At 42.5% G+C, this 27,588-nt stretch overlaps 1 protein-coding gene across 4 annotated transcripts in view; it reads left to right on the top strand.

The window, feature by feature from the left end:
* The window catches only part of AAGAB (alpha and gamma adaptin binding protein), a 115,662-nt gene that overhangs the window by 82,498 nt on the left and 5,576 nt on the right, over positions 1 to 27,588 (top strand). For all 4 annotated transcript variants that reach the window (XM_043555096.1, XM_043555094.1, XM_043555093.1 and 1 more), the window contains 3 exons: positions 2,311 to 2,394; positions 24,393 to 24,475; positions 25,331 to 25,427. In XM_043555096.1, coding sequence (XP_043411031.1) covers positions 2,311 to 2,394; positions 24,393 to 24,475; positions 25,331 to 25,427 — 264 coding nt within the window. The remainder of the gene's footprint in view (positions 1 to 2,310; positions 2,395 to 24,392; positions 24,476 to 25,330; positions 25,428 to 27,588) is intronic.

Raw genomic sequence — 27,588 nt, forward strand, 5'->3', positions numbered from 1 at the left:
TCCAAATATACTTGTGCTCCCTGCTGTGGGACCTACCAAGATCAGACAGGTTTTGGCCCACCAGAACCTCATAAGCTAGTACAAGAGATAAACGTATACGAACAATTGAATTACCAAGTGGAATATCACAAATATTTAAAAATATATATATTGGTGCTGTGGTATTTCAGAGATGGGAGAGATCATTTCCGTTTAGAAACGTGAAGACTGTGTTGGCATCATGAACTCTGACCTCTCACTTGTTCCATGGGGAAGAAATGGAAAAGGTGCTGGGCTTGTAGTTAGGGGACCAGTTGGGGCGTAGCATCGAGAAGATGCCAGTTGTTACAAAAGATATTTTAAGGCACAACCAATATGGATTAAAGCACGTAGATAGGATAGAAGCAATCATTACGTGAAACCTACCTAATTTTCTTGAAAGGAATTAAGAAATATCTTTTTATATTCTGGGTTATTTAGAATTTTTCCAAAATGTTACCTTTGGAAATAAAACCGTGCCAGAGAAGAAGAGGACAAAAATGAAATAAAAAGGGTGATTTTTCTCCCTGTACATTTTTAATAATAACTAAAAATGAACAAGTACAGTTTCTCTTCTCACATCTTGCCAAGTCCCCTAAAACTTGTGCCTTGTTTTGTGTATATGAACATGTACATAATTGCTTATTTCTGGCACTAGAATTTTCTCATCTTAGTGTTGCCCCTGAGAGTCAACATTTGAGTCATTTATTTAAATCTGTTTTTATTTTGTAATTTCTCCTCCCTTATACCTCCACACACCTCCTTGCTCCTTGTCTGAACAATGCTCTTGCATTAATTTAGCTTAATATTAAAATAAACTTTTAACATCTCATCTTTAGGTGAAGTGATTAAGTCCTCCCTAGAAGTTTTAAAAACAAACTGTATGCTTTGTATGCGTGTGTTCTAACCCCAGGTATGAGAATTCATGCTTGTTTGGATTAACTTTCATCTTCCTGGTTCTAGCTCTTTATTTCAGACCCTTTTTATGGCTTCTGGTTCTGACATCTGAGGTATTCTTCTTTTAAGAACAGAATTATTCATAGTGAAGATAAACCTGCCTTTTTATTTCCTCATTTAGACATGATGGCAATAAAATTCATCTTTGTATTTTCAGTTTAAGCCTCACCGTATTTGTTGGGTTGGTAGGTTGGTATCTTTTAAATGATTCATCCATCCATCAGTAGTTACTGAGTGCCTGGTGTCCTTCAGGCGCCACATTAGCTGGTGGTTCCCGCCAGCCTTTGTTGGGGGGGGGGGTGGTGGCTATGCAGAGTGGTGTCAGCCCCACTTTTCTTTGAGAATGGCATATGTGATTTGCCCTTGATCAAATAGCTAACAAGTTACAGAGCCTGAGTTCAAATTCAGATCTTCTGACTTCTAATTCTGTGCCAGGTCAGGCCACTGGACACAGGTTCTACATGGATGGTGCCCTGTAAGCTCTTAGGAGACTTTGTCTTCCAACCACATGAAAACTTTTTCTGCCATTATTTTCCATACAGTCTTTCATGTTCAATTTCCATTGTACACATATCTGCAAGCCAAGAATGTCATCTTCTTAGTATGCTAACCGGGATTTTGCTAACCTATTATTTTGAGTAGTATCAGTTAAATTCCAGAAGCAAGATAGTACGAATACTAAACCGGCAAAACTGAGTTGTTGGTTTTTATTTTTAATGACCCTTGCTTGTCTCCTACACTTAGAGTAATTTTACTTCTCACCCTTAAACTGTGTCTCTCTGATAAGGAAATTGTTCTCCAAAACCTGTTATAAACAGTGATTGTATTCTGTCGTTCCCAGAAGAAGATAGGGCATTTACAGGATTTTATGGCATTACCAAGAGGACCTTTCCTGCCTTCAGGAAACTCATTCTCTATAAATAACCAAAATTGGTATTTCTAGTGGTATGCCAGGATTGTGTAATTAACAGGAACTAACATTTTTAGGAGGATATGAGTGGGTTCCATTGTGAGGTGATAGAGATGACTTTATCATATAAACCTTTTCTCTTGTGCATTTATTTCATTGATTTAGTTTCACGGATATTCCTATTAGGAGCTCTGAGCTCTGCATTTATTTTTTCTTTATTACATAACTTACAGTGTGAAATGCCAACTGAATAAGCAAGATAATATAATTAATCCACAGTTACACTTCCTTGGGGGATACACCCACACACACCCACACACACATATATACGTGCACACACATATACATATACATACATACACACGTATTTATGTATGTGTGTATAAATGTTTGTAAAAATGTATCTATTTCCCCTTCCTGATTAGATGACTTCCCAGAATCTACAGGAGTAAAGCGAATCATTCAAGCCTTGAATGCAAACGTCTGGTCCAATGTAGTGATGAAGAATGGTAAGTAACTTGGTACTAAAAGTCCTAAGGAGCTTTTTCCTCTTGTTCCTTGTAGGTTTTTAATTATTTGGATATATGTGGGACCATGAGGATTACATGAAATTTGTACATTTGTTCAATTTTAAGTCCCCAGTTGAAGGAAGAGCCAAAAGTAACATTACTAAGAATTTATAATATGTTTATTTTTAATTTTTTTGAACGTTTGTTTATTATTGAGAAATGGAGCATGAGCAGGGGAGGGGCAGAGAGAAGGGGAGACACAGAATCCGAAGCAGGCTCGAGGCTCTGTGCTGTCGGCACAGAGCCTGACGCAGGGCTCGAACTCACAAACTGGGAGATCATGACCTGAGCTGAAGTCGGACGCTCAGCCGACTGAGCCACCCAGGCGCCCCGCCTTTTTTTTATGATATATGTTTAATGGTTCATTCAGTGAGGATTTAAGAACCTAGAGCTTGCTTAAAATATACCTAGCATTGTCTTTGGCTTTGAGAAATACCCCCAAAATTAGAAAACATGAACCCTATCCCTAAGGAGCTCATAGTCCGGCTGTGGGATCAAAGTGTGCGCTTTTAACATGCTGGGTAATCAGGCGAGGCAGTCTTTGATGAGTGCAGAACGACCCATACAAGCAGTAAACACATGGAGGTCACAGATGTGGTCTTTGCGGTGGGCATGAGTATATAGATCTTCACGGTGAACGCAGGTCTCGGCAGTGGTGTTCTTGGGATGGTGCAGATTTGGGTTATTGAAGGGGAGAGTGACAAAAAGGGAGGAAGCATGGCATCAAGAGTAATGGTTGTATGTTCCAGGGTCACTTAGCAGTTGGAGCTAGCTTAGGAGAGAGAGACCTGACTGCTAGTCAGGAGAATCTGGAGAATCTGACTTTTTCCTATAGGAATTGGTGAGTCACTAGAGGTATTGTAACCAGAGTGACACAGAGAGGTTGGCATCTTTCAAAGGGTAATGCGATGGCGGTGTGCAGGGGAGTGTGGCGGTTGAAGCCGGTGGAGGCAGAGCCAGAGTGAGGAGGTGGGGCCTGGACCGATGTGGCGCAGGTGGCCGTGGGGCGGGAAGCTGGACCCGAAATGCAGTGTGAAGGGGGTAGGCTGCTTGGTGCGCGTTACCCTCTTATTGTCTGTATTAGTTTGCTCAGGCTGCGGTAACAAAGTACGGCAAGCCGGAAGCTTAGGACGACAGGTGTTTATGGTCTCACAGCTTTAGATGCCAGGTGTGTGAAACCAAGGAGTCAGCGGGGCCATGCTAGGGAAGGATCTTTTCGCTTCTCCCGTCTCGCGGGTTTTGGGCTTGTGACCGTCTCCCTGTGTGCCTGTCTGTGTGCAGATTTTTTTTGTGTGTGTAAGGACGTTAGTCATATTGTGTTAACGGCACACCCTACTTCAGTGTGACTTCATCTTAACTAATTAATACTGCAAATAGGGTCACATGCGGAGGTGTTAGGAGTTAGAACTTCAGCATGTGAATTTGGTGAGGAATACAGTTCAACCCATAACTTAGTCCTTTAGGAATTGCTGATTGTGTGTTTGTCTTGTAGCACCTGGCTGTCTCAGCAAGTATGCTGTGGGAGGTGAAACACTACAGAAAGCGATGAGAAAAACCCCATTGACACTGAGCTCACCCCATCTACCCTGAGATACAAGAGTCAAGTGGAAGATCAGTTTTAAAAAGTTTTTTTTTTAATGTTTATTTATTTTTGAAGGAGAGAGAGAGTGAGTGAGCGAGCATGAGTGGGGGAGGGGCAGAGAGAGAGGGAGACAGAATCGGAAGCAGGCTCCAGGCTCTTTGCTGACAGCACAGAACCCGACGCGGGGCTCAAACTCACGAGCTGTGAGATCATGACCCAAGCCAAAGTCGGACGCCCAACCGACTGAGCCACACAGGTGCCCCAAGATCAGTTTTATAGAAGTAAAATATTTCATCTCAAGTTTTGGTTGACACTTGAGTGTTTGTTTTTTAAAAAAAAATTTTTTTTAACATTTATTTATTATTGAGAGACAGAGACAGAGCATGAGCAGGGGAGGGGCAGAGAGAGAGGGAGACACAGAATCCGAAGCAGGCTCCAGGCTCCGAGCTGTCAGTACAGAGCCCGACGCGGGGCTCGAACACACAAACTGCGAGATCATGACCTGAGCCGAAGTCAGATGCTTAACCGACTGAGCCCCCCAGGCGCCCCAGCACTTGAGTGTTAAGTGAGATCGGGGCCCTTTAGTTTGCCTGAGATATGACCTGACCCACGTCATCATCAGCGAAACTCCTTGTGGTATAGTAAGCTACTTCTTCCCCTTTTCTTCCCTTCTCTCCTTCCTCTTCCTCACTTTATTCTTCCTAGGGGGGATCCTAAAGTGTCTCTTGCATTGAATTGCAACGTAGGTTTTATTCTTTTTCAGTAGCAGTCAAAATAAGGCCCGGGGTGCCTGGGTGGCTCAGTTGGTTAAGCGTCCAACTTCGGCTCAGGTTGTTTTAGACACTAAACGATATTCTTTGGAGAACTGCAGAGCAAAGAGGCATGCCGCTGGTATTTCATGGCTCTTTGCTCTGAGTGTGTCTGCATTCTTCTTTTCTCCTCAGTGTTGGCACGCTGATTTGCCATTAACAAAAAACCAAACTATTGCCATCAGCTTAATTCCAAGATTAAGAGGATCCTGAACTACGTGGTATGAAGGAAACTTAACTGTCTTCTCTCTAGGAGGAGCCCTAGATGTGGAAATGCAGTGACATTTGGACGCAACCCAGGTCTTAGGAAGCGTGAAGGTCACCCTTTGCGTAGCGTCACATCTTAGATTAGAGACTGAGCTCTGTGTGGTTGTGGGGTGGGACCTCTAACTCTTCCAGAGTGACCTACTTCCTGTGCTCTTTGCAGAGCCTCGCTTTGCTGGCGGTCTCCCTGCCCAGGGAGCTGCTCCTTCCTCCCAGCAGGCTTTTCTTGAATGTCTGCTAGCAGGTGCTCAGACTGGTTAATTTGTCTTTTGGGGACCTCCTCCTCTAGATTTCTTTCACTCCCCTCCTTTCTCTTTTTCTTCTTCTGTTTCTCTCTTAAAAAAAAATTACGGTTAATAAACGAAGCATAAAATTTACCACGTTAACCGTTTTTATGTATACAGTTCAGAGGCATTACTTATATTCTCGTTGTTATACAGCCATTCCCACTCAAAGTTTTTGTTTGTTTGTTTGTTTTTGAGAAAGAGAGAGAGCAGGGGAGGGGCAGAGAGGGAGAGAGAGAGAGAGAGAGAGAGAGAGAGAGAGAGAGAGAGAGAGGGGGAGACAGGATCTGAAGCAGGCTCTGTGCTGACAGCAGAGCGCCCAAAGGGGGCTTGAACTCCCGAACCACGAGATCATGACCTGAGCCAAAGTCGGATGCTTAACTGAGCCACCAAGGCACTCCTCAAAGTTTTTTTGTTTTTTTTTTTAATTTTTTTTTCAACGTTTATTTATTTTTGGGACAGAGTGAGACAGAGCATGAACGGGGGAGGGGCAGAGAGAGAGGGAGACACAGAATCGGAGACAGGCTCCAGGCTCCGAGCCATCAGCCCAGAGCCCGACGCGGGGCTCGAACTCCCAGACCGCGAGATCGTGACCTGGCTGAAGTCGGACGCTTAACCGACTGCGCCACCCAGGCGCCCCTCAAAGTTTTTTAAACCAAAAAAATTTTAAGTTGCAAAGTTGGTTGACAGAGAAAGACATTAGAGGTCTTTGTCATGGTCATCATCTTTTTTTTTTTTTTTTTACTGGGAGTTCATCCAGTTATTTTAATGATGGAAGAAATGTTTACACAAGATTTTAGAGTATAGTAAGAGAGGTAGTGTGCCGAATTCATTCCAAGGCTAGCTAAACACACCCTGATCCAAACCTCTAAAGATCGTTGCCGGTAAAGAAACTTTCTCATTTGTGAACATAGATGCCATGATTTTAACGAAAATATTAGCACTTAACTACTGTAATACATAGCCTCATGCATTATTATATTGTAGTGAAATCTCTCCTTTACTGCTGTTTCTCTAAAGAGTCAAGTAGCAGTTTCCAGTCCTAACACTGCCACTCAGTTATGTGACCTTAGATCTCACTTTTTTTCTGGGCTTTATTTTTAATCTGGAAAATGAGGTTGATCCCCATGCATGGCTCCCAGCTCTGGCTGCACATTTGAATCACCTGAGACCCTTTTACAAGCTGTGGCTCAGGCAAACCATTTATCTCAGAAGGGAGGGGCAGCTACAGTATATATTTTAAGTGCCTCAGGAATTAAAATATGCGGCCCTGGCTGACAACCACTGACATCCAGGATAGTCATCTAGTGTGCTCCATCCACAGGAGTAAATTAGGCATTCTGACAGCAGCATTAGCCTGGACTGACTTGCTTTCTTCCATTCCTAAATCGTGGCGTATTTGCAAGTCAGTCCTCTGACATACAAAGCCAGAGGGAAAAGATAGGCTTGCCCAGCGTAGAGTCACCTAGAGGCAAAGGTAAAAAATAGTGGGCACTGCCTTCCATACTTCCTTGGTACCTGTTTCTAGGAGGGGCTAGTGTTAGGACAAAGTCACCGGTGTTCGTATTACATAAGCCTCCTTGAGATCCGAAAGAAAGAATAGCCTTTGTAAGTAGCTAATTGTCTAGGAGCATAAGTGAGATCCAAGGTGTACCTGAGCCATTTGAGTTTTTCTTCTGTCAACCTCAAATCTCTCTCTGGCCCATAATTTAAATCCAATTTCAAATTCATTCATGCATTAAAAAAAATATTTATTGGTGCACCTGGGTGGCTCAGTCGGTTAAGTGTCCGGCTTCAGCTCGGGTCATGATCTCGCGGTCTGTGGGTTTGAGCCCCGCCATCGGGCCCTGTGCTGACAGCTCGGAGCCTGGAGCCTGCTTCCGATTCTGTGTCTCCCTCTCTCTCTCTCTGCCCTTCCCCTGCTCACACTCTGTCTCTTAAAAATGAATAAATGCTAAAAAAAAATTCTTTTAAGGTATTTATTGAGTGTGTCTCGTGTGCCACTTATTGTTTTGTGCGCTTGGAATACATCACTGAACAAAACACAAATTTGTGTCCTTGTGGAGTTTTCATTCAGGTGGGGGGCAGTAACCAATAGACAACACAATTAGTAAATTGCACGGCAGGTTAAGGAGGTGATAAGCCATATGGAAAAAATAATGAAGCAGGGCTGGGGATTGAGGTTGCCAGATAGACTGCCGTATTAAATTGGGTGGTCAAGGTTGGTCTCCTTGAGCGCTTGAGATTTGAGGAAGGAGATGAGATGCTGCACCAGTTGGCTATCTGGGAGCAGAACATAGCAGGCACAGGGAGTAGGTACAGCAAGAGGCCCTATGGTGAAAGTACGCCTGATGTGTTTGAAGAATATCAAGGAACACACAGTGGCTGAGGGGAGAAGGTCAGAGGGGGCGGAGGATCAGGTTATTCGAGGCCTTGTAGGCCATCAGGGAAACTTTCACACCTACTTAAAGTCAGCTGGGAGCTGCTGCAGGTCATTGAGTAGAAGGGTGAAGTGATCCAGCTTTAGGTCTAAAAGGACCACCGTAGCTGCTGTGCGGAGAAAAGGTGATGGAGGTGAGGAGGAAGCAATCAGGTCTCTTAGGGGGCCATTGCAGTCCTGCAGGTAAGAGACGGTGGTGGCCCGGATCAGAGTGGTAGCAATGGAAGATGTAAGAACAGGTCAAATTCCGGATGTATCTTCAGGTAGAGCTAGCCTGATTTCCTGATGGTTTGAGGTGCGATATGAGAGAAAGAGAGCAGTCAAGGACTGTAGGATCTGGGCCCGAGCAATTTGAAGGATAGATTGCCGTCAACTACAATGAGGAAACTACAGATGGGGCCGACTGTGAGGGCCAGGGTGACATATGAGTAATACAGCTTTTGACATGTTATCTTTGACATGGCTACTAGACTTCCCAGTGGAGATGTCAAGTAGCCAGTTGGATAGATGTGTGGAGTTTCAGAAGAGAGGCAGATGCATGGCCTGGAAGAGCTCACCAAGGGAGTAAACGTAAATAAAGTGGACCAAGGACTTAGCCCAGGGACATTCCAACATCAGGAGAAGAGAAGGAACCAGCAAAGGAGACTGGAAAGAATGACCTATGAGGTAGGAAAATCAAGAGAGTAGAGTCCTAGAAGCAAAAGTGGAGTGCCCTTCAGGTGGAGGGAATGGTCAGCTGTGCCAAATGCTGCTCACAGGTCAGGTAAGGTGAGAACTGAGCATTGGCCTCTGGATTTAGCAATATGGGGACCACTAGTGACCTTGAATAGAATAGTTTTGGGAAAGTAGGTGTAAGAGATATTGGAAGGAGAGAAAGTGGAGACAGTGACTATAAACCTCTCTTGAAAATTTTGCAGAGAAAAGGAGCAAAGAAATAGGTGGGAGCTACTGAGAAGAGTGTGGCTAAGTTGTACTACTTTTTTTAATTTTTTAAAATAATTTTTTAATGTTTATTTTTGGGAGAGACAGAGCACTACTGGGGGGGCGGGGGGAGGGCAGAGAGCGAGGGAGACACAGAATCCGAAGCAGGCTCCAGGCTCTGAGCTGTCAGCACACAGCCCGATGTGAGGCTGGAGCCCACGACTGTGTGATCATGACCCGAGCAGAAATCGGACGCTTAACCGACTGAGCCACCCAGGCGTCCCAGGTTTTATTATGTTTTTAAGATCAGAGCAAGAGCAGCATGTTTCTAGGCTGAAGGGAAAGAGCCAGTAAAGAATGGAAAACTGATGATATAGGAGGGAGAAAGGAGGGTTGTTGGAGTGATGTCCTAGAGTAGGTGAGGGGCCAGCTCCAGTGGATAAGCCGAGGGATCGGCTTTGGACAGGAGGAGGAGAATGGATCTGTGGAAAGAGGCAGGAAGGGAATATATTGCTGGGTGGGGAGATATGGTGTGGAAATCTGTGGAAGTTTCTTCTGATTGCTTCAATTCTCTCAGTGAAGTAGCAAGACAGGTTCTCAGCTGAGAGGCCAGAAGGAGGTAGCATTAGGGTTTGAGGAGGGAGAAGGAAATATGGAAGTCCTCTAGAAAAGAAAGAATGTGAACCTAGTGATGTAAATAAAGTAAGGTTGCCAGCCAGCATGAAGAGGCTCACTAGAAATGTGGTATGATAAATTTAAAGTGAAGTCAGGCAACGTGTGTGTGTGTGTGTGTGTGTGTGTGTGTGTTCCCCAGCTACCTTAAGCTATATGGGTGCATGAACAGAGTAATCAGTTGTGCTTTAGCAAGGAAGGGTATCATCACAAGAGAGATGGAAGGAATTAGTGTATATAAGAGTAACTATGATGGTTGTGGAATTTAAAAGAAAGGGAGAAAGAATTGGTGGGGATAGGGTCAGTGAAAAGGTGATAGTTTGGAGGTGCCAGTGGAGTTGAGGAATAGTGGGATTGAAGCCCTGTTGGGATGGAGTGGGTGGAAAGATGGGTGGTGGTCAGAGAGTGGGAGGCATGAAATTGAAATTATGGGGAGTATTTGCTGTTGGTAGTGATAAGGTCTTAGGCATGACTGGGAGCACATGGCTGAAGTTGGATAGAGGACAGCATCGGTAGAGGACAGAGATTGTTGGAAGGATATATATGTCTACTGAACTTGCTAGGAATTCAGGCAGTAGTATTGGAGACAATGACATTGGGCCACTAATTAAAATTGTGAAGAAATGAGGGGAGGGTGGTGGGGGGGCTGTTGGATGATGGTCGTGAAGTCCTTAGACACTTTCCTTCGAATAAAGATTGTCTTTGTGGAAATATCATTAGGCTTTTATATTTGGGGGAGATTTTAGGAGTAATTTAATCCACTGATTCTCCACTGAGACCCACTGGAGTTATGGGAGTGCATATCACATGCTACACACGCCGTCTGGAGATCCTTGCCTGGTTCCCAGTAACAATTACTTTAACTAGTAAGCCAGCATTACCAGTTGGTTAATAGGATGATGAGTCTCTCAGCTACATTGGATTAGAAAACTGTTAGGAGGGGCACCTGAGTGGCTCAGTCGGTTAAGCATCTGCCTTTGGCTCAGGTCATGACCTCACGGTTCGTGAGTTCAAGCCCCACTATGTGCTTACAGCACAGGGCCCACTTTGGATCCTCTGATCCCCCCTCTCTCTGCCCCTCCCCTGCTCGTGCACACATGCCCCCTCCGAAGCTGTTAGGAACTTTTGAGCTAGTCTCTTCTATCCAGTACAGGAATGGCTTCTATGGCCAGATGACCATCCATCCTTTTTGGCTGAGTGCTTCAAATAACAGGTCCTTCAGTACTTTGTGAAATAGTTCTAGAAGCAATTAATTTCATAGAGAAATCAAAGAACTGTGTTATTACTTAGCAGATAGAATATTTTTTTATGCTGGTAGTTTGGGGAAAGGACATTTGCTTTACTTTGTCATGGAGTGGTGAAAATGTTCTCTCTGAATGATGTATTGTCTCTGCTTCTCCCTGTTACTGGCTCTCATTTTGATCACTCTTCTTCCTAGTCTTTCTAGGAGGTGAAGAATGGTCCAACGGCACTGGAAAAAATGTAGCTCAGGGCTACTGAAGTAATCAAGGGGAGGGGAAGAATGGAGATTGTCTCAAGTAGTAAGTTTGGAAAAACCAAAGCTGAGAAGGGATTTAATTGGAATCTGTAGTATATATAGGGTAGATACGGACTTGATTTCCCAAATCCCAGACTACTATAACTTAGGGACATTTCCTAAAGCTTAAAATGGTTTACCAATTACAAATAAAATGAAAGCATTATTGAACATAGCAGGAGGTAGTTTATGGAGCACATTACACTAAGAGATGATCCAAGCAGAAAATAGATATGGTTCCAAAAGGGGCTGCAATGAATTCTCATGAATGATAGTTGTTCCTAATTCAAGTGGAGAAAAGTACTTTACCTGAAATTTTAAGACTGTTATCTTGGAGAGCAATCACGTTTTTCTTCCCAGCATTTTTGATGCAGTATTTTTTCTAGCAAGTCTTGTACTGGGTGGGTTGACTCATGTTCTTGAATTTTGTAGTGTTTACTAAAGGGCATTGTTTTCTTTGTTACGAGAGTGCGTGTGGATTGGCCAGGTGAGGGCCTGTAAAACAGAGACTTTCCATGCGTGCGTCTTCCTTTTACAGATGGGGGGTGGGGCGGGTGAGAGGTGACTTACCCATTCTCACAGAGTGACTCAGTAGCTAAGGTAAGAGCAGATGGCAGGTTTCCGACCAGGATTGTTGTTTGTTTTTCCATTACAGCATATTGACACGTTATTGGCTGGTTAGAGAAATGAACGCAGAGCAGTTAAATAATTTACCCAGGCTGCATGGGATATTACTGGCAGAGCCAGATGAGTTCATTCCTTCAGCCTAGGTATTCTGGCATGAGTGAGATTTTAATGAGACAGACTGGAAGTAGTTGATCCTAGCTGAGATTTGGACGTTTTTGCTTATTGCGTTTAAAATAAATCCTTTTAGAGGCGCCTGGGTGGCTCAGTGGGTTAAGCGTCCAGCTTCAGCTCAGGTCATGATCTTGCTGTTCCTGAGGTCGAGCCCCACATCCGGCTCTGGGCTGACAGCGTAGAGCCTGGAGCCTGCTTCAGATTCTGTGTCTCTGTCTCTCTCTGCCCCTCCCCTGCTCACACTCGGTCTCTGTCTCTCTCAAAAGTAAACAAACATTAAAAAGTAAATAAAAAGAAAACCTTTTAATTTTAGAGTTTTATTTTATATATTGTTTAATTGAAGTACAGCTGACATACAGTGTTATTAGTTTTAGGTATACAACATGGTGATTCAGTGAGTCTGTACTTTATGCCCTGCTTGCCACAGAGGAGCTACCGTGTGTCACCTTGCAACGCCATTTCAGGATCACTGACTGTATTCTCTATATGCTGTACCTAATATCCCCATGATTATTCATTCCAGAACTGGAAACCTGTCCCGCCTACTACTTTTCGCCCATTTTGCCCATCCTCCGCACCCTCACAACCATCAGTTTGTTCTCTGTGCTTAGGAGTCTATTTCTGCTTCTCGTTTGTTTTGTTTTTCAGATTTCACATCTAAGTGAAATCATACGATACGTGTCTCTCCTCCTGACTCATTTCACTTAGCGTAATACCCTCTAGCTTCATTCGTGTTGTCACAAATGGCAAGATTTCATTCTTTTTTATGGCTGAGAAATATTCCATTGTGTACATATATCACATCTTTATTCAGTCATCTGTCCGTGGACACATGGGTTACTTCCATATCTCGGCTGCTGTAAATACTGCAGGACGCCCAGGGGTGCATGTACCTTTTTGAATTCGTGCTTCTGTTTTCTTTGGGTAAATACCCAGTAACGGAATTACTGGATCATATGTTATTTCTATTTTTAATTTTTTGAGGAACCTGCTACTGTTTTCCACCTGACTATACCAATTTACACTCCCACCAGCTGTGCACAAGGGTTCCCTTTTCTCCACTTCCTCGCCAATACTTGTTGTTTCTTATCTTTTTGATTCTAGCTGTTCTGACAGGTAAAAGGTGATATCTCATTGTGGTTTTGATTTGCATTTCTCTGATGGTTCACAGTGATATTGAGCATCTTTTCATGTGTCTGTTGGCTTAGAAAAATGTGTGCCCATTTTTAATCCGATTATTTGGTTTTTGGTGTTGAGTTGTATAAATTTTTTATATATTTTGGATATTAAGTCCTTACCAGATACATCATTTGCAAGTATCGTTTGCCAGTTGGTAGATTGCCATTTTGGTTTTTTGTTCGTTTCCTTCACTGTGCCAAAGCTTTTTATCTTGGTGTAGTCCCAATAGTTCATTTTTGCTTTTGTTTCCCTTGCCTGAGGAGACCTATCTAGAAAAAGGCTAACGTCAAAGAGATAACTGCCTATGTTTCTTCTAGGAGTTTTATGGTTTCAGGTCTCACGTGTAGATCATTAATCCGTTTTGAGCTTATCTTTGTGTATGGTTAAAAAAAAATGGTCCAGTTTCATTCCTTTTTATGTAGCTGTCCAGTTTTCTCAACACCATTTATTGAAGAGATTGTCTGTTCCCCATTGTATATTCTTGCCTCCTTTGTTGCAGATTAATTGGCCTGGATTTATTTCTGGGCTCTCTGTTCTGTTGATCTATGTGTCTATTTTTGTGCCAGTACCATATTGTTGTGATTGCTGCAGCTTCGTAGTATATCTTGAAATCTGGGGTCGTGATACCTACAGCTTTGTTCTTTCTCGAGATTGCTTTGGCTGTTTGGGATCTTTTGCAGTGTCATAAAAATTTTAGGATTAATTTGGTTTTAGTTCTGGGAAAAGTGTTGATGGTAGTTTGATAGGGATTACATTGAATCTGTAGGTTGTTTTGGCTTGTGTGGACATTTTAACAATACTAACTCTTCCAGTCCATGGGCGTGGAGTAGCTTTCCATTTCTTTGTGTTGTCGTCAGTTTCTTTGATCAGTGTTTTACAGTTTTCAGAGTACAAGCCTCTCACTTCCTTGGTTAAGTTTATTCCTAAGCATTTGATATTTTTGGTGCAATTGTAAATAGAATTGTTTTCTTAATTTCTGTTTCTGCTACTTTATTATTAGTGTCTAGTCATGCGACCAACTTCCGTGTATTAATTTTGTATCCTGCAACTTTACTGGATTCATCTGTTATTTCTGATAGTTCTTTAGTGGAGTCTTTAGGGATTTTTATCCCTATTTTATATGATGTATAGCATCATATCATCCTCAAATAATGATGGTTTAACCTCTTTCTTGCCGATTGGATGCCCTTTATTTCTTTTTTTGTCTGTTTGCTGTGGTTAGGACTTCTAGTACTGTGTTGAATAAAAGTGGTGTATTTGGACATCCTTGTCTTTTTCCTGATCTTAGAGGAAAAGCTCTATTTTTCACCACTGAGTGTGATGTTAGCTGTGGGTTTTTCACACACAGCCTTTATTATATAGTCAAGGTATGTAGCCTCTAAATCCGCTTTGTTGAGGTTTTTTATCATGAATGGTTGTTGATTTTGTCACGTGCTTTTTCTGCGTATATTGAGATCACACGATTTTTATTTTTCATTTTGTTAACGTGGTATATATCAATCACATTGATTTGCAAATATTGAACTATCCTTGCATCCCTGGGATAAATCTCACTTGATCGTGATAAATGATTCTTTTAATGTATTATTGAATTCAGTTTGCTAATATTTTGTTGAGGATTTTTTTGCATATATGTTCGTCAGGGATAGTGGCCTGTAGTTTTCTTGTTTTGTAGTGTCTTTGTCTGGTTTTGGTATCAGGGTAATGCTAGCCTCGTGGAATGCATTTGGAAGCTTTCCTTCCCCTTCTGTTTTTTGGAATAGTTTGAGGAAAATAGGTATTAACTCTTCTTTAAATGTTTAGTAGAATTCACCTGTTAATCAATCTGGTCGTAAAGTTTTGTTTGTTGGGAGTTTTTTTGATTACTGATTCAATTTCATTACCAGTAATTGGTTTGTTCAAATTTTCTATTTCTGATTAAGTTTTGGAGGATTGTATGATTCTAGGAATTTATCCATTTTTTTCTAGGTTGTCTAATTTGTCAGCATATAATTTTTTGTAGAGTCTTAATAATCATTTGTATTTCTGTGGTGTTATTATTTCCCCTTTCATTTCTGATTTATTTTTATTTATTTATTTATTTTTACATAGGTCTTCTCTCTTTTTTTCTTGGTAAGTCTGGCTTATCAATATTTTTTATCTTTTCAAAGAACCAGCTCTCAGTTTCATGGATTCTTTTTTCCTGTTGATTTTATGGTCTGGTAATTCATTTATTTCTGCACTGATCTTTATCATTTCTTCCTTCTTCTAATTTTGGGCTTGGTTTGTTCTTTTTTTTTCCTAGTTCCTTGAGGTGTAAGGTTAAATTGTTTGAGATTTTTCTTTGTTTCCTGTATCGCTATAAATTTCTCTAAGGGAAATTTTGTTTAGAGGGATGCTTTTGCTGTATCTCAAAGATTTTGGACCATGATGTTTTCATTTTCATTTGTCTCTAGGTACTTTTTAATTTCCTCTTTGATTTCTTCCCTGACCCTTTGGCTGTTTAGTAGCATGTTTTTGGGGTTTTTTTAGCTGCCACATGTTTGTGTTTTTGTCCCAGTTTTTTTTCTTGTAATTGATTTCTAGTTTCATATTGTTGTGCTCAGAAAATGTACATCATACGATTTCAATCTTAAGTTTATTGAGACTTGTTTTGTGACCTAACATATAATGTATCCTAGAGGATATTCCATGTGTACTTGAAAAGAATGTATATTCTGTCATTTTTGGATGGAGTGTTCTCTATATAGCTGTCAAGTCCATTTGGTCTAATGTGCCATTCAAAGACACCGTTTCATTATTGATTTTCTGCCTGGATGTAACCGGGGTGCTGAAGTCCCCCATTATTATTATATTATTGTCAGTTTCTCCCTTTATGTCTGCTGATATTCGCCTTATGTATTTAGATGCTCCAGTGTTGGGTGCATAGATATTTGCAATCGTGATATTCTCTTGTTGGATTTAAAATAAATCCTTTTTAAAAGGCTGTCTGAAATGGTGGGTCTATTCTATTGTTCTACACTTAATCCTAAGTACAGATAAAGCTCTCGATAGTTAATGTAATAAATACTTACACATTACTTGTGAGCGTAAGATAGTTTATTTTAAATCATTTAGAGTCACAAGGAATTATTCTCTTCAGTTTGAGGTAAAACTCTTATGTACACGGATGCTCAGTTAAAGTGTTTTTGTCACTTAATTTCATATTGTAAAAGCAAATTTTTACAGGTAAAATTGTAGTACTAAAGTTGTAGGCATATTATTAGTTTAGAAAGAGTTTTAAAAATCTTCTAACATAAGACATAACTTTTGGGTTAACTTATAATAACCTGGTTTTATATTCTTGGTGCTACCAGTGTCTTGTTTCATAAACATTCTTAATGGGGCATCATTGCCCCCAAAGGGGTGAAAATTGATTCTGGGGGGTAAAAAAAATTATTCATTTTATATATGAAGCACAGATCTACATATACTATGTAAACATACATACAGTATGTAAACATACATACAATATTTCCGTGGGGAGGGTGTATCATGCATGATTAGGAATAAAAGTCTAAAAAGGCCGAGTTGTATTTAACCCTACTACCTGGCACAGAGCTTCTAAGGTAATATTATAAATTAGTAATTGGTTTGTGTCCCGATCCTGAAACAGCTCCAGATCTATAAAGGTGAAGGGAGCATCTTTTATTATTCACTAACAAGCCCCTTTTCAACCACACCTGAGTTATGTTAACTTTGGAAAGCCCCTAAACGTGGGGGGCTGGTTGTCAGGGGAACCAGCCACGTGAGTAGAGGGTTGCAACCTTTAGCCCCACCCCCTGACTTCCAGGGCTGAGGGTTGAGTTAGGCACCTAGGGTCCAAGATTTAGTCAATCGTGCCTGTGTAAGGGAACCTCCCTAGAAACCCTAAGCAACCTTCCAGGTTGGTGAACACACTGAGGCGCTGGGAAGGTAGCACACTCCGATACGTTGCCCTGTGCGTCTCTTCCATTTGGCTGTTCCCGAGTTACATTCTTTCATTTTAAATTGGTAAGTTTAGTAAGCTAACTGACTTGAGTTCTGTGAGCCATCCTAGCAGAGTATGGAACCAAGGGACGGGTCATGGGAACTCTCAATTTATAGCCAGTTGGAAGTTCAGGTGACCACTGAGACTTGTATTTGGTGTCTGAAGTTGGCAGGGAAACGAGGCAGCCTTGTGGGATTGGGCCCTTAGCCTGGGGGGTCTGGGCTGACTGGAGGCAGTTAGTATCAGAATCGTAAATTGTAGGACATCCAATTGACATTATATGAGAATTGGAGAGTTGTACGGTGTGGAAAAACCCACACATCTGGTGTCAGAAGTGTTGGTTATGGGTAGAGAAGGAAACAGCAGTTCTTCCTTTAGGGGCCATGATGAAAATGGTTGAGAAACAGTGAGCTGAAGGATATATTCTAAACTGTTCCTCAGAGGAAATGCCCAGGTTCCACTGTCTTCACTGTAATCTAGTTTCTAGTGATGCAGGTGGGTAAGGATTAAGTGGAATTTTAATAGTGGAAACAGCAATTCTTTCATTTGATAGTTTTCTGTGTTCCCATTATAAACGGGAAGAATTAGGGGCACCTGGGTGGGTCAGTTGGTTGCGTGTCCGACTTAGGCTCAGGTTATGATCTCGCGGTTCATGCATTTGAGCCTCGCATCTGGCTCTGTGCTGACAGCTCAGAGCCTGGAGCCTGCTTCCGATTCCGTGTCTCCATTCTCTCTCTGCCCCTCCCCTGCTCACTCTCTCTCTGTCAAAAGTAAATATTAAAAAAAAATTTGTTTAAATAAAAAGAAATAATCATTTATTAATGTATGCTCCCCCGAATTTACTTGGTAACAAGACACTGAAGTAGAAATCCCAGATTCCAGTTTAAGGAACCATTTACAACTGGGGTACGGAGCAGTGGCAAGAAATAAGTACCAAAAACACAAGGTCTGTCTGGTTACCTGATACCTAGCCTACTCTCTTGAGAAAGTAGATGGCTAATGCCCTTAGTATATATATTTTTTTTAAAAGAGAGGGTAAAAAATGGTTGAATAAAAATTTAATCATTAAATTTAATGTTATCGGAAAATAAAACAACATCAAATTAATGAGAGGGAGAGTGATAAACAAAGAGGGTTCTAGAGGGTCTGTCTCTGCCTTGGTCATCTTGGGATCATGTCTCTGGACCCCAGTTTCCTCATCTCTAGGATAGGGTAGAATTATACCAACATTACATTCTATGCACTCACATTCCTTGAATCAGAGTGAGTCGCTCCTCTTTGTATCCCATGCCTAATATTGTGGAACTTTTGAAGGAATGATTTGAATGATCTCTTAACACTTGTCTAACTGTGAATGTTGTGGTCAAAAATAAAATAAATAGATCCATGTGTGTGTGCGTGTGTGTGTGTGCGCGCGCGCGCGTACTGAAGGCATAACTTGGTGGAAGAGGTTTGTTGTAAGAACAAGGGGAAGAGGGCATTGTGAATAATTAGAGAAGATGGAGTAAATGAGTCAAATGATGAGACTATGGTTTAAAAAAAAATCGCCCCCCAAATTGTCCGTAAGCAAAATGAATGGTGGGAGATCCCTTCAGGCTAGTCACCCTGGAGGTAAGGCAGGCCCCCGCCTGTGGCCACCATGCAAAACATTTTTGGTAGTTTTCCTTTGGTATTCTTTCTAGAACTGGTTACGAACTACATAAAAGTCCTCTTTTTCTTTATGGTAACATCTTATGGTTCCCCACACTTGGTTCCGAATGACTTTTCACTTGATTCTAAACATTCCTCTGAGGATTTTCAAAGTGTGCTTCAGGCTCTGGAGATATAACTCTATGGTGGAGTCATGATTGAAATTAGTGTAGGGGCGCCTGGGTGGCTCAGTCGGTTGGGCGTCCGACTTGAGCTCAGGTCATGATCTCGCAGTTTGTGGGTTTGAGCCCCGCGTCAGGCTCTTTGCTGATGGCTCAGAGCCTGGAGCCTGCTTCAGGTTCTGTGTCTCCTTCTCTCTGTTCCTCCCCTGCTCACACTCTGTCTCTCTCTCTCTCTCTCTCTCTCTCTCTCAAAAATAAAGATTTAAAAAATTAAAAAGAAATTAGTGTAAAGCTTTCCTTTACAACTTTGGAAAAGACAGTACTCATTCTGATGTTTAGTGCAGTTTGTTAAGAAATTGTGTGTATGCGTGCATAGAGAAAAGGAGCAGGAGGACATATACCAAAGCATTGATTGGCATCTCTTATGGTTTCATTTTCTTCTTTACACTGTTCTCTACTTTCCGAACTTTCCATGGTGAACATTTCGTTTATAGTCAGGATAAAGGGAAAAAGCATAGTCTGGTTACTTTCTGGTTATGTTCATTGTATCTTCAGGTATTGGCAGAAACAGTTCTAGACTTGGGAGCAGGTGCCCAGGTGTGGGAGAGCACGGATTCACGTACTGCCAGCTACGGTGCCTCAGAGTTTTGTCTTTTCAAGCAATAAATAGTTCATTGAAAGAGAATAAATCAGTTTTTCTAACTCTTCTGTGATTTCAGAATCATTCATTTCATTATGTCAAGCAGAAGTGGAATGTGATAGGGGCACCTGGGTGGTTCAGTCGGTTAAGTGTCTGACTTCTGCTCAGGTCATGATCTCACGGTTTTGTGAGTTCCAGCCCCGCATCGGGCTGTGTGCTGACGGCTCAGAGCCCGGAGCCTGCTTCGGATTCTGTCTCCTTCTCTCTCTGCTCCTCTCCCACTCACACTCTGTCTCTCTCCTCTCTCAAAAATAAACATTAAAAAAAAAAACAACTTTTTTTTTTAAAGAAGTGGAATGTGAAAAAGATGTGTAGGCTTATTTCCCAAATACTAGTGAAATCATTTTTGATGGAGTACTTGCTTAAAATAAGTTTTCATGGTGTGATTTAAAAATAAGAAAAAATAGGCCCAGCGTCTCTATGGAAGTCGAAAATCTTAGCTGTGGTGTAAGTGGGGTCACGTGTATCACTGGGTAGAAAACAAAATATTTTGTGGGGAGAGAAAGGGGATGTAAAGAAAAGTTGAACTTCTACAGATGGTGCCAACTACTTGCCGCTTTAAAGAAATAAAAGCTGAATATGGACACAGAAGATACATAACAGGTCATCTAAGACGTTTTGGGTGTGTGGTCGTGGAAATCCTTAATATTGTGGCTGTGTTGTGTAGAAATTTGAAGTAAAAACCTCTCTGGCTGACACAGTGCAGCCTGAGTCCTATCAGGCCGTCAGCGGATATCCCAGCCTCCTTCGTATGTTTAACCTTCTGCCAAAATTTCCCTTTGGGCCCAAGTTTTCAGTTCTGTAAGTGTCTCAGGGAATGGAAGTCACAGTTGCTGTGTGAAGCGCATGTTACGTTTCTATAAAAATCCCGGGCTTTTATTTTATTTTTTTAATGTTTCTATTTTATTTTTGAGAGAGACAGAGCATGAGTGGGGGAGGGGCAGAGAGAGAGAGGGAGACACAGAATCCAAAGGAGGCTCCAGGCTCCTAAGCTGTCGGCACAGAGCCCGACGCGGGTCTCAAACCCACAAACTGTGAGATCATGACCTGAGCCGAAGTTGGTCGCTCAACCGACTGAGCCCCCCAAGCGTCCCCCAAATCCTGTGCTTTTAGATTTATGAAGAGATACCCAGACACTGTCATCTATATGAAATTTTCTGGAAACTTATTAAAAAAATAAATATATAAATAGAAGCTCCTCCCCAAGGCACATGAAATCTTTATTCTAGAGGCCATAGCTCTGTTTCGGACACTTGTGTAAGAATTCTGTGCTAATGACCAGCACCACTAGGGTTTTTCATGACTATCCTTTTTAAAATCTAGTATTCCACAGGTGCCAATTGAGTAGTCTGAAATGGAATTAGATGTTTTTAGGACCAGAGTTTAATATACTTACTGTGCCTTCCAGAAGAATTTATTTCCCACCATTAACAACTTCCCTTTTCTCTAGCTCTGAAGCTCCAGAAGAATCCGTTCAGTAAGTGGATTAATTTATTCCTTCCTGGTGTAGTGTTTTGTGGCATCGATAAAACGAGAGGGGCAAAAGCCAATTTCAACAACTACCTGCTAAAGAAATAAATTCTTCTTAATAGGGATGATATTTCCATGCCCTGAGTCCTGGGGAGAAAAATCTGGCAAACAAGAAAAGATTTATGTAATCCTTTCCTATGAGAATGGTTTTACAGCGGGTGCACACGGGCAGGATTTTGCTAAACACGTTTGGAACTAGGCAGGACTGAGTTTCTTTAAGGCCGTAGGTGGATAAAATCTCATCCAAGTTTTTTTGAGCAACATTAATGTGCGAGCGATCCGCTTTGTATAAACAAGAATGAGTTGCTTTTCTAATCATGACAATTGCTATGTTTCTGATCTCCTTAAAATATAAGCAGGGGAACATCGTGAACTCTCTTGTCAGTTGACTACATTTCTCCGTTGTTTGTAAGAAAATCCTGAGCGAAAGTCCTTCCAGCTTATTATAATTAGTCCAAAACCTGATTATAAACTCGTAGTCCTCTGTGAACCTTAAAAGGATTAGGAAACTTAAGGTTCTTGTTTTTCTATTTAGTAATTTTTTTAAAAAGCCCAGCTAATTCAGAGCTACTGTAAGAGAGGCGAAAGAGTACCTCTTCATAAAATCACAGACACCTAGGGCAGAAAGGACCTTCACAACCATGAATATAGCACTCCTCTTATTTGACGGATCAAAAAATTGAGACACAGAAAGATTCATTAATTTGCCCGTGATCACATTGGGAGGCAGAGCCAGGAATGAAATCCAAGCTTTCTGACCTGGAGCCCAGTTCTCTTCCCACTATTCAGACCTTTTCGTGATCTACAGTGATGAGTCTGGCTCTTCTAACTCCTGTCCCTCCCAGACCCCCTCCTTGGAGGCAGCCACTATAAAGAATGAGGGACTTTGGGGCGCCTGGGTGGCTCAGTCAGTTAAGTGCCCGACTCCGGCTTAGGTCATGATTTCACGGTTCGTGAGTTCGAGCCCCGAGTCCAGCCCTGTGCTGACAGCTTGGAGCCTGCAGCCTGCTTCAGATTCATATTCTCTCTCTCTCTCTCTGTCTCTCTCTGTCTCTCTTTCTCTCTCAAAAATAAATAAAAACATTAAAAACATTAAAAAAAAAAAAAAAGAACGAGGGACTTTTAACAGACTGTTTTGATCAAACAATATGCCTAAGTTGACACAACATTGCCTTAGTCTTCATGGATTGCAGCCTGGCCTGCCAAGTTTAGGTGATGCCCAACAGAGGAAAAACATAAGCCGTGGAATTAGAATAGGCAGGGATTTGTGAATTGGATTTGAAGATTACCCCAAGCCCACTGTATTTCCAGTAACAGAGGTGAGGACTCTCTTACAGCAGCACCCTATTACTCAGGTACTGCCTTTTGTACAAAGAGCCTCAAGTCTACTCTGAGAGCTCCATGACATGGAGAATCCCTGTCAGAGCACTGAACTGTGTACAACTGCTTTAAAATCTATAGCACATTGGACCAAATATCCCAGGCTTCTCTTAGCCTCTGGGTCTCCGCTGCCTTCCTTGATGACACTTTAGTGCTTGGTCCTTGTGTGAGACGCACCCGAGCACTTGGCCTGGCGTGTTCCTGGCAGAGTGACCGAGTTGGATGAGGAGGTAAAAGGGGCTCCAGGGGTACGTGGACGCTGGGGTACGGTGTGAGAAAATCAACAGGCCCCTGGTGCTGCCCAGCGCCCACACAGGTCCTGCAGCGGGCAGGGTACGCGCGGGGTGAGAGGCAGAGCTGGAAAAAGCTGCGGGCCTCCGCCTAGCATGCGCGGTCGTTGTGGTGTCGAAGGACGGAGACGGCAGGTGTCTCTCTGTTGTCAGCACCTCTGTGTGACTGTCTGGCAACAGATTTCACGCGACGGGGGTAGGACCTAGAACCTCTAGGTGGTTTAAAGAGCTGAGGATGGGTCCGGGGAAGGGACAGATAGAGGAAAGGCAAGGGGAAGGAAGATAGCTTTTTGACAACTGTACCTTTAGACTCCTGGATTGTGGGTGTCGCCTTCTACTCTAAAGTAGTGATTTTCTTTTCTTTTTGTCCTTCCGACTTCCCTGATCCCTGTCCTTCATTTTTTTATTTATTTTTGGGACAGAGAGAGACAGAGCATGAACGGGGGAGGGGCAGAGAGAGAGGGAGACACAGAATCGGAAACAGGCTCCAGGCTCTGAGCCATCAGCCCAGAGCCTGACGCGGGGCTCGAACTCACGGACTGCGAGATCGTGACCTGGCCGAAGTCGGACGCTTAACCGACTGCGCCACCCAGGCGCCCCGATCCCTGTCCTTCAAAGATTCTCCTGGAGTATGTGTGAGAAGTTCAGCTTTCGGGGCACCTGGCTGGCTCAGTTGGAAGAGCGTGCGACTCTTGATCTTGGGCTCATGAGTTTGAACCTCACGGTGGGCGTAGCGATCACTAAAAATAAATAAATAAGTAAACTTCGAGAAATGGAAGTTCAGCTTCCTTGGTGTCTGCCCCAGAGATTCTGCTTCAGTGAGTCTGAGATAGGGTCCTTGAATACCAGGCTAGTTTTAATAGGTGTTCCAGGTGATTCTGAGGAAGCTGTGATCGGCGCTAGGGCTGTCATCATTTCTAGATGTTCTGCTCCAGATTTGTCCTCCATTGTAAATACAAACATTAAGAGTATAGGGAGTCCTTATCCCTTACAAAATGAAAGCTTTGTTTTAAAAAGCATGCATGCTCCTTTTCACCTGATGATAACGCACCTGTGTTGCTTTTTTGTAAACGTTTCTGAACATTTGAAACACCGTTTGAAACACTGCCATATTGGTTCATAGTGACTATTAAAACATGAGTGCTGTTAACCTTTGCAAAAGAACCACTGAGTGGTCTTGTTTGTTGTGGTGGACCTGCCATTATATTTGGCCTGGACCTGTGTCTGTGAGTTTTAAAAATTATTCAGAATTGAGAGAGTATGGTGATTGTTGGTGACTATTTTGTTAAGAAGCTTTTATTCCAAAAAAATTCATATTTTCAAATAACAAGTATGAAGAAAATGCAAGCACGAGTCCATGCATTAAGATCTATAAATTCCTGGGGCGCCTGGGTGGCTCAGTCGGTTAAGCGGCCGACTTCGGCTCAGGTCATGATCTCACGGTTTGTGGGTTCGAGCCCCGCGTCGGGCTCTGTGCTGACAGCTCAGAGCCTGGAGCCTGTTTCGGATTCTGTGTCTCCCTCTCTCTGACCCTCCCCCGTTCATGCTCTGTCTCTCTCTGTCTCAAAAATAAATAAACGTTAAAAAAAATTTTTTTTTAAAAAGATCTATAAATTCCTAATGTCCCAGAGTAACAGTTTTTATAGTTAGAACTTTTATAATGAGGAAATAGCCACTGTGTCTTTATCACGGTCATTTTAACACTTTAAAACGTAAATAACAAATGTCCGTGACTGGATTGTTTTCTTTTCAGATAGGAACCAAGGCTTTAGCCTTCTCAGCTCATTGGCTGGAGCAAACCATAGCATTGGGTCAGCAGAGATGCGTCACTCAGAGGTAAAGATTTTTCCTGGATCCTTTGGTTTTAATTTCTCCTGGTCATTATGACTCTTTACACCACTTGTCATTTTTTCCTTTCCATTTAAGAGGCAGCAGAAAATAGTTAAAACAAGGATAAAAAGAGAATCTAAAACAGTCCTCTTATGCCTGGTGCCTGTTGAGAGGAGGCTGGTCCAGCATTAAAGCAGTAAGCCCTTTCAAGATGATCACAATTTAGGCTCCCCTGTGGGGTTTTTTGGGCGAGCGTACTTTAAAAAGCGTGCTAGGATTTCCTTGAGACATAAAGTTGCCTGCAGATCTTTATGAAATAAAATTGATGGTTCTTTCTCAATACTTCCCATGTATGAGGCCCTGTACAAACCAGAGGCAGGGTCCCTGTCCTCAGTGAAGTTCCTAGTCTGACTTCAACCCTGTGTCCCCAAGGTCTTTGGTCCAAGTGTGCCTTGGTCAGCTTGCTGGAACCAAGAGCAAATGACACAGTGCCATGTGGTCTTTCCAGGCAACTTTTTCATCAGTCTTGAGCTTTTTGAGATATACTTACGTTGATTTTTGCATTTTGAATAAAACATGGCTCTTAAAGCAAACAAAAAACCACTTTTTAATAGCCAGTAGCAGAATCATAACACTTTCTAGCTTTTCCTTGAGGGAAAATACTCCTGAGTTAGTGAATTTTTAGCCTCTGATTTTTTTTTTTTTTTATGTGACATCAACCCTTCTTCCATCTCTCTTTGTCTCTAGCTCCCATTATTGCTTCTCTGGAGCCAACTGGGGAGTGGAGGTGTGAGCCTTTTTGGCTTTAGTTCTGAAATAGCCTGCAATTAAATTACTGCTTGTGTGTATTTCCCTCAACAGCAGCCCCGTTTGCCAGCAGCAGCTAGGACTGAATCTCTCTTGGATCATCGGGGCGGTGCATCTAACACAACAGATGCCCAGGCAGATAGCATCGTGGGTAAGTTCCTCCTTTGGCTGCCAGGAGACAGCTCTGTGGAACTTGGAATAGGTGTGGGACATACATCATCGAGGGGGAAATTGACTTTGAGGATGAACAAGGGAAGAAAATGGATGGTGTACCCCAATGAACGTGAGCCTGGTGGATGGCTATCAGCAAGGGAGGGAGAATCGCTATATAAGCAATCTGCGGGTACCATTTTCTCTCTGATTCTCTCAGCAGGATCCTGATCCAGATCATCTTAGCTGAGACAGACAGAACCAGGTGGTGAAACAGCTTTATATCTCCATATTCCAGTTTTTTTCATAGTATTTAACAGTTGGCAGAATTGATGGTAACAAGAATAATACAACTTTATAAGCCCTTTCACATCCTTTTAAAGTTCTTTTATATCTACTTTCCTGTGTTGGGTAATGAAGTTCAGCAGAAAAGTTATTTTATGGAGATGACACTGAGGCCCAGAGCAGTTTAATAGCTTGTCCAAGGGCATCTAACAAGAGGGTCCTGGAACCGAAACTCGAATCCACTCAGATGTCCAAAAGCCACGGGATGTGGTTGATAATAACTGTAAAACGTTCTCTTGTTGTGGAACTGCGGACAGTTCTGCGTTCTCGCGATGCCCCCACGGAGGGCCCATGTGCAGCTTTTAAAACACTTTCTGATTAGAAGATCGTCCAGTAGAAAACTTAAGTGTTTGGTAATAGAAACATATAAAGAAGGAAAAATTACATATAATCTCTTTACTCTTTCATATATTCAACCTTGTCTTCTAGTTGGGTCCCTCGTATTGGTTTAAAAAAAATTTTTTTTAATGTGTTTATTTTTGAGAGACAGAGCATGAGTGGGGGAGGGGCAGAGAGAGAGGGAGACACAGAATCCGAAGCAGGCTCCAGGCTCTGAGCTGTCAGCACAGAGCCCGACGCGGGGCTCCAACTCAGGAACAGCGAGATCGTGACCTTGGCTGAAGTCAGACGCTTAACCAACCGAGCCACCCAGGTGCCCTTCTCCTATTGGTTTTCGACGTGCTAAAGTCTCTGTCATGGGGAAAACAAAAACAAAAACAAAAACAAAACAACAGTAACCACACTGAAGAGGTAGGGAAGACAAGAACTGGCCTGAATAACATGGGGAAACAGCATCTGACTAAATACCATGAGGCTAAAAACAGAACTGAACAGAAATAGTGAACTCTGCCTAATACATTTGATTCTCACAGGAGTATGGTTTAGAAATCCTGACACAATATATATTTTGGATGTATCAGGGTTGAAAAAATTAAAAAAATATAGATAATGAGAGCTAGGTTTCTCACTGTCCGAGAAAGAAGTCACATAGGGAAAGAAGAAGGCGGGATGCACCGTTTGGTACTGGGCTGGAACTGAAGGTGTTAGCGTGACGGCATACTTCTGCGCTAGAGCAATAGAGAGAGACGTGTGTACGCGTCCTACCGCTTTCCACTGAGAGGGCCTGGAAGCACCATACTCCAATAGCAGTTGGCACCTTTAGCGTTTAAATTCTTTTTTTTTTTTTTTAATATTTATTTATTTTTGAGAGACAGAGATAGAGAGCGAGTGGGGGAGGGGCAGAGGGAAAGGGAGACACAGAATCCGAAGCAGGCTTCAGGCTCCCAGCTGTCAGCACGGAGCCCGACGCGGGGCTTGAACTCATAAAACGCAAGGTCGTGACCTGAGCCAAAGTCGGACGTTTAGCTGACGGAGCCACCCAGGCGCCCCACCACCCTTAGCATTTAGATCTTGGTTTTTAAATACCATCCTCCAATAAAAGGATCCAGGGTCACTTGGAGAAGTGATTGATTCCATGGCTAGAGACCGGAAAAATGCAGGATGAGCCTAGAGTTATCCTGTGGGGCCAGAACGTGAGGAGGTACTGGAAGAAAAAAAAAAAAAAAAAAGGGAGCATGTTAAAAGGGCACCGGAACCAACTTGAAAGAGCTTCCTGTGGCTCATGCTGGAACAATTTGACCAGCAAAAATGAATTTAGTAGGGGCTCTGGGTGGCTTAGTCGGTTAAGTGTCCGACTTCAGCTCAGGTCATGATCTCATGAATCGTGGGTTCGGGTCCCGCGTTGGGCTCTGTGTTGATAGCTCAGAGCCTGGAGCCTGCTTCCGATTCTGTGTCTGCCCCTCTCTCTCTCTCTCTCT

This window comes from Prionailurus bengalensis, chromosome B3 (genome assembly GCF_016509475.1).
Source record: "Prionailurus bengalensis isolate Pbe53 chromosome B3, Fcat_Pben_1.1_paternal_pri, whole genome shotgun sequence".
NCBI lineage: Eukaryota > Metazoa > Chordata > Mammalia > Carnivora > Felidae > Prionailurus > Prionailurus bengalensis.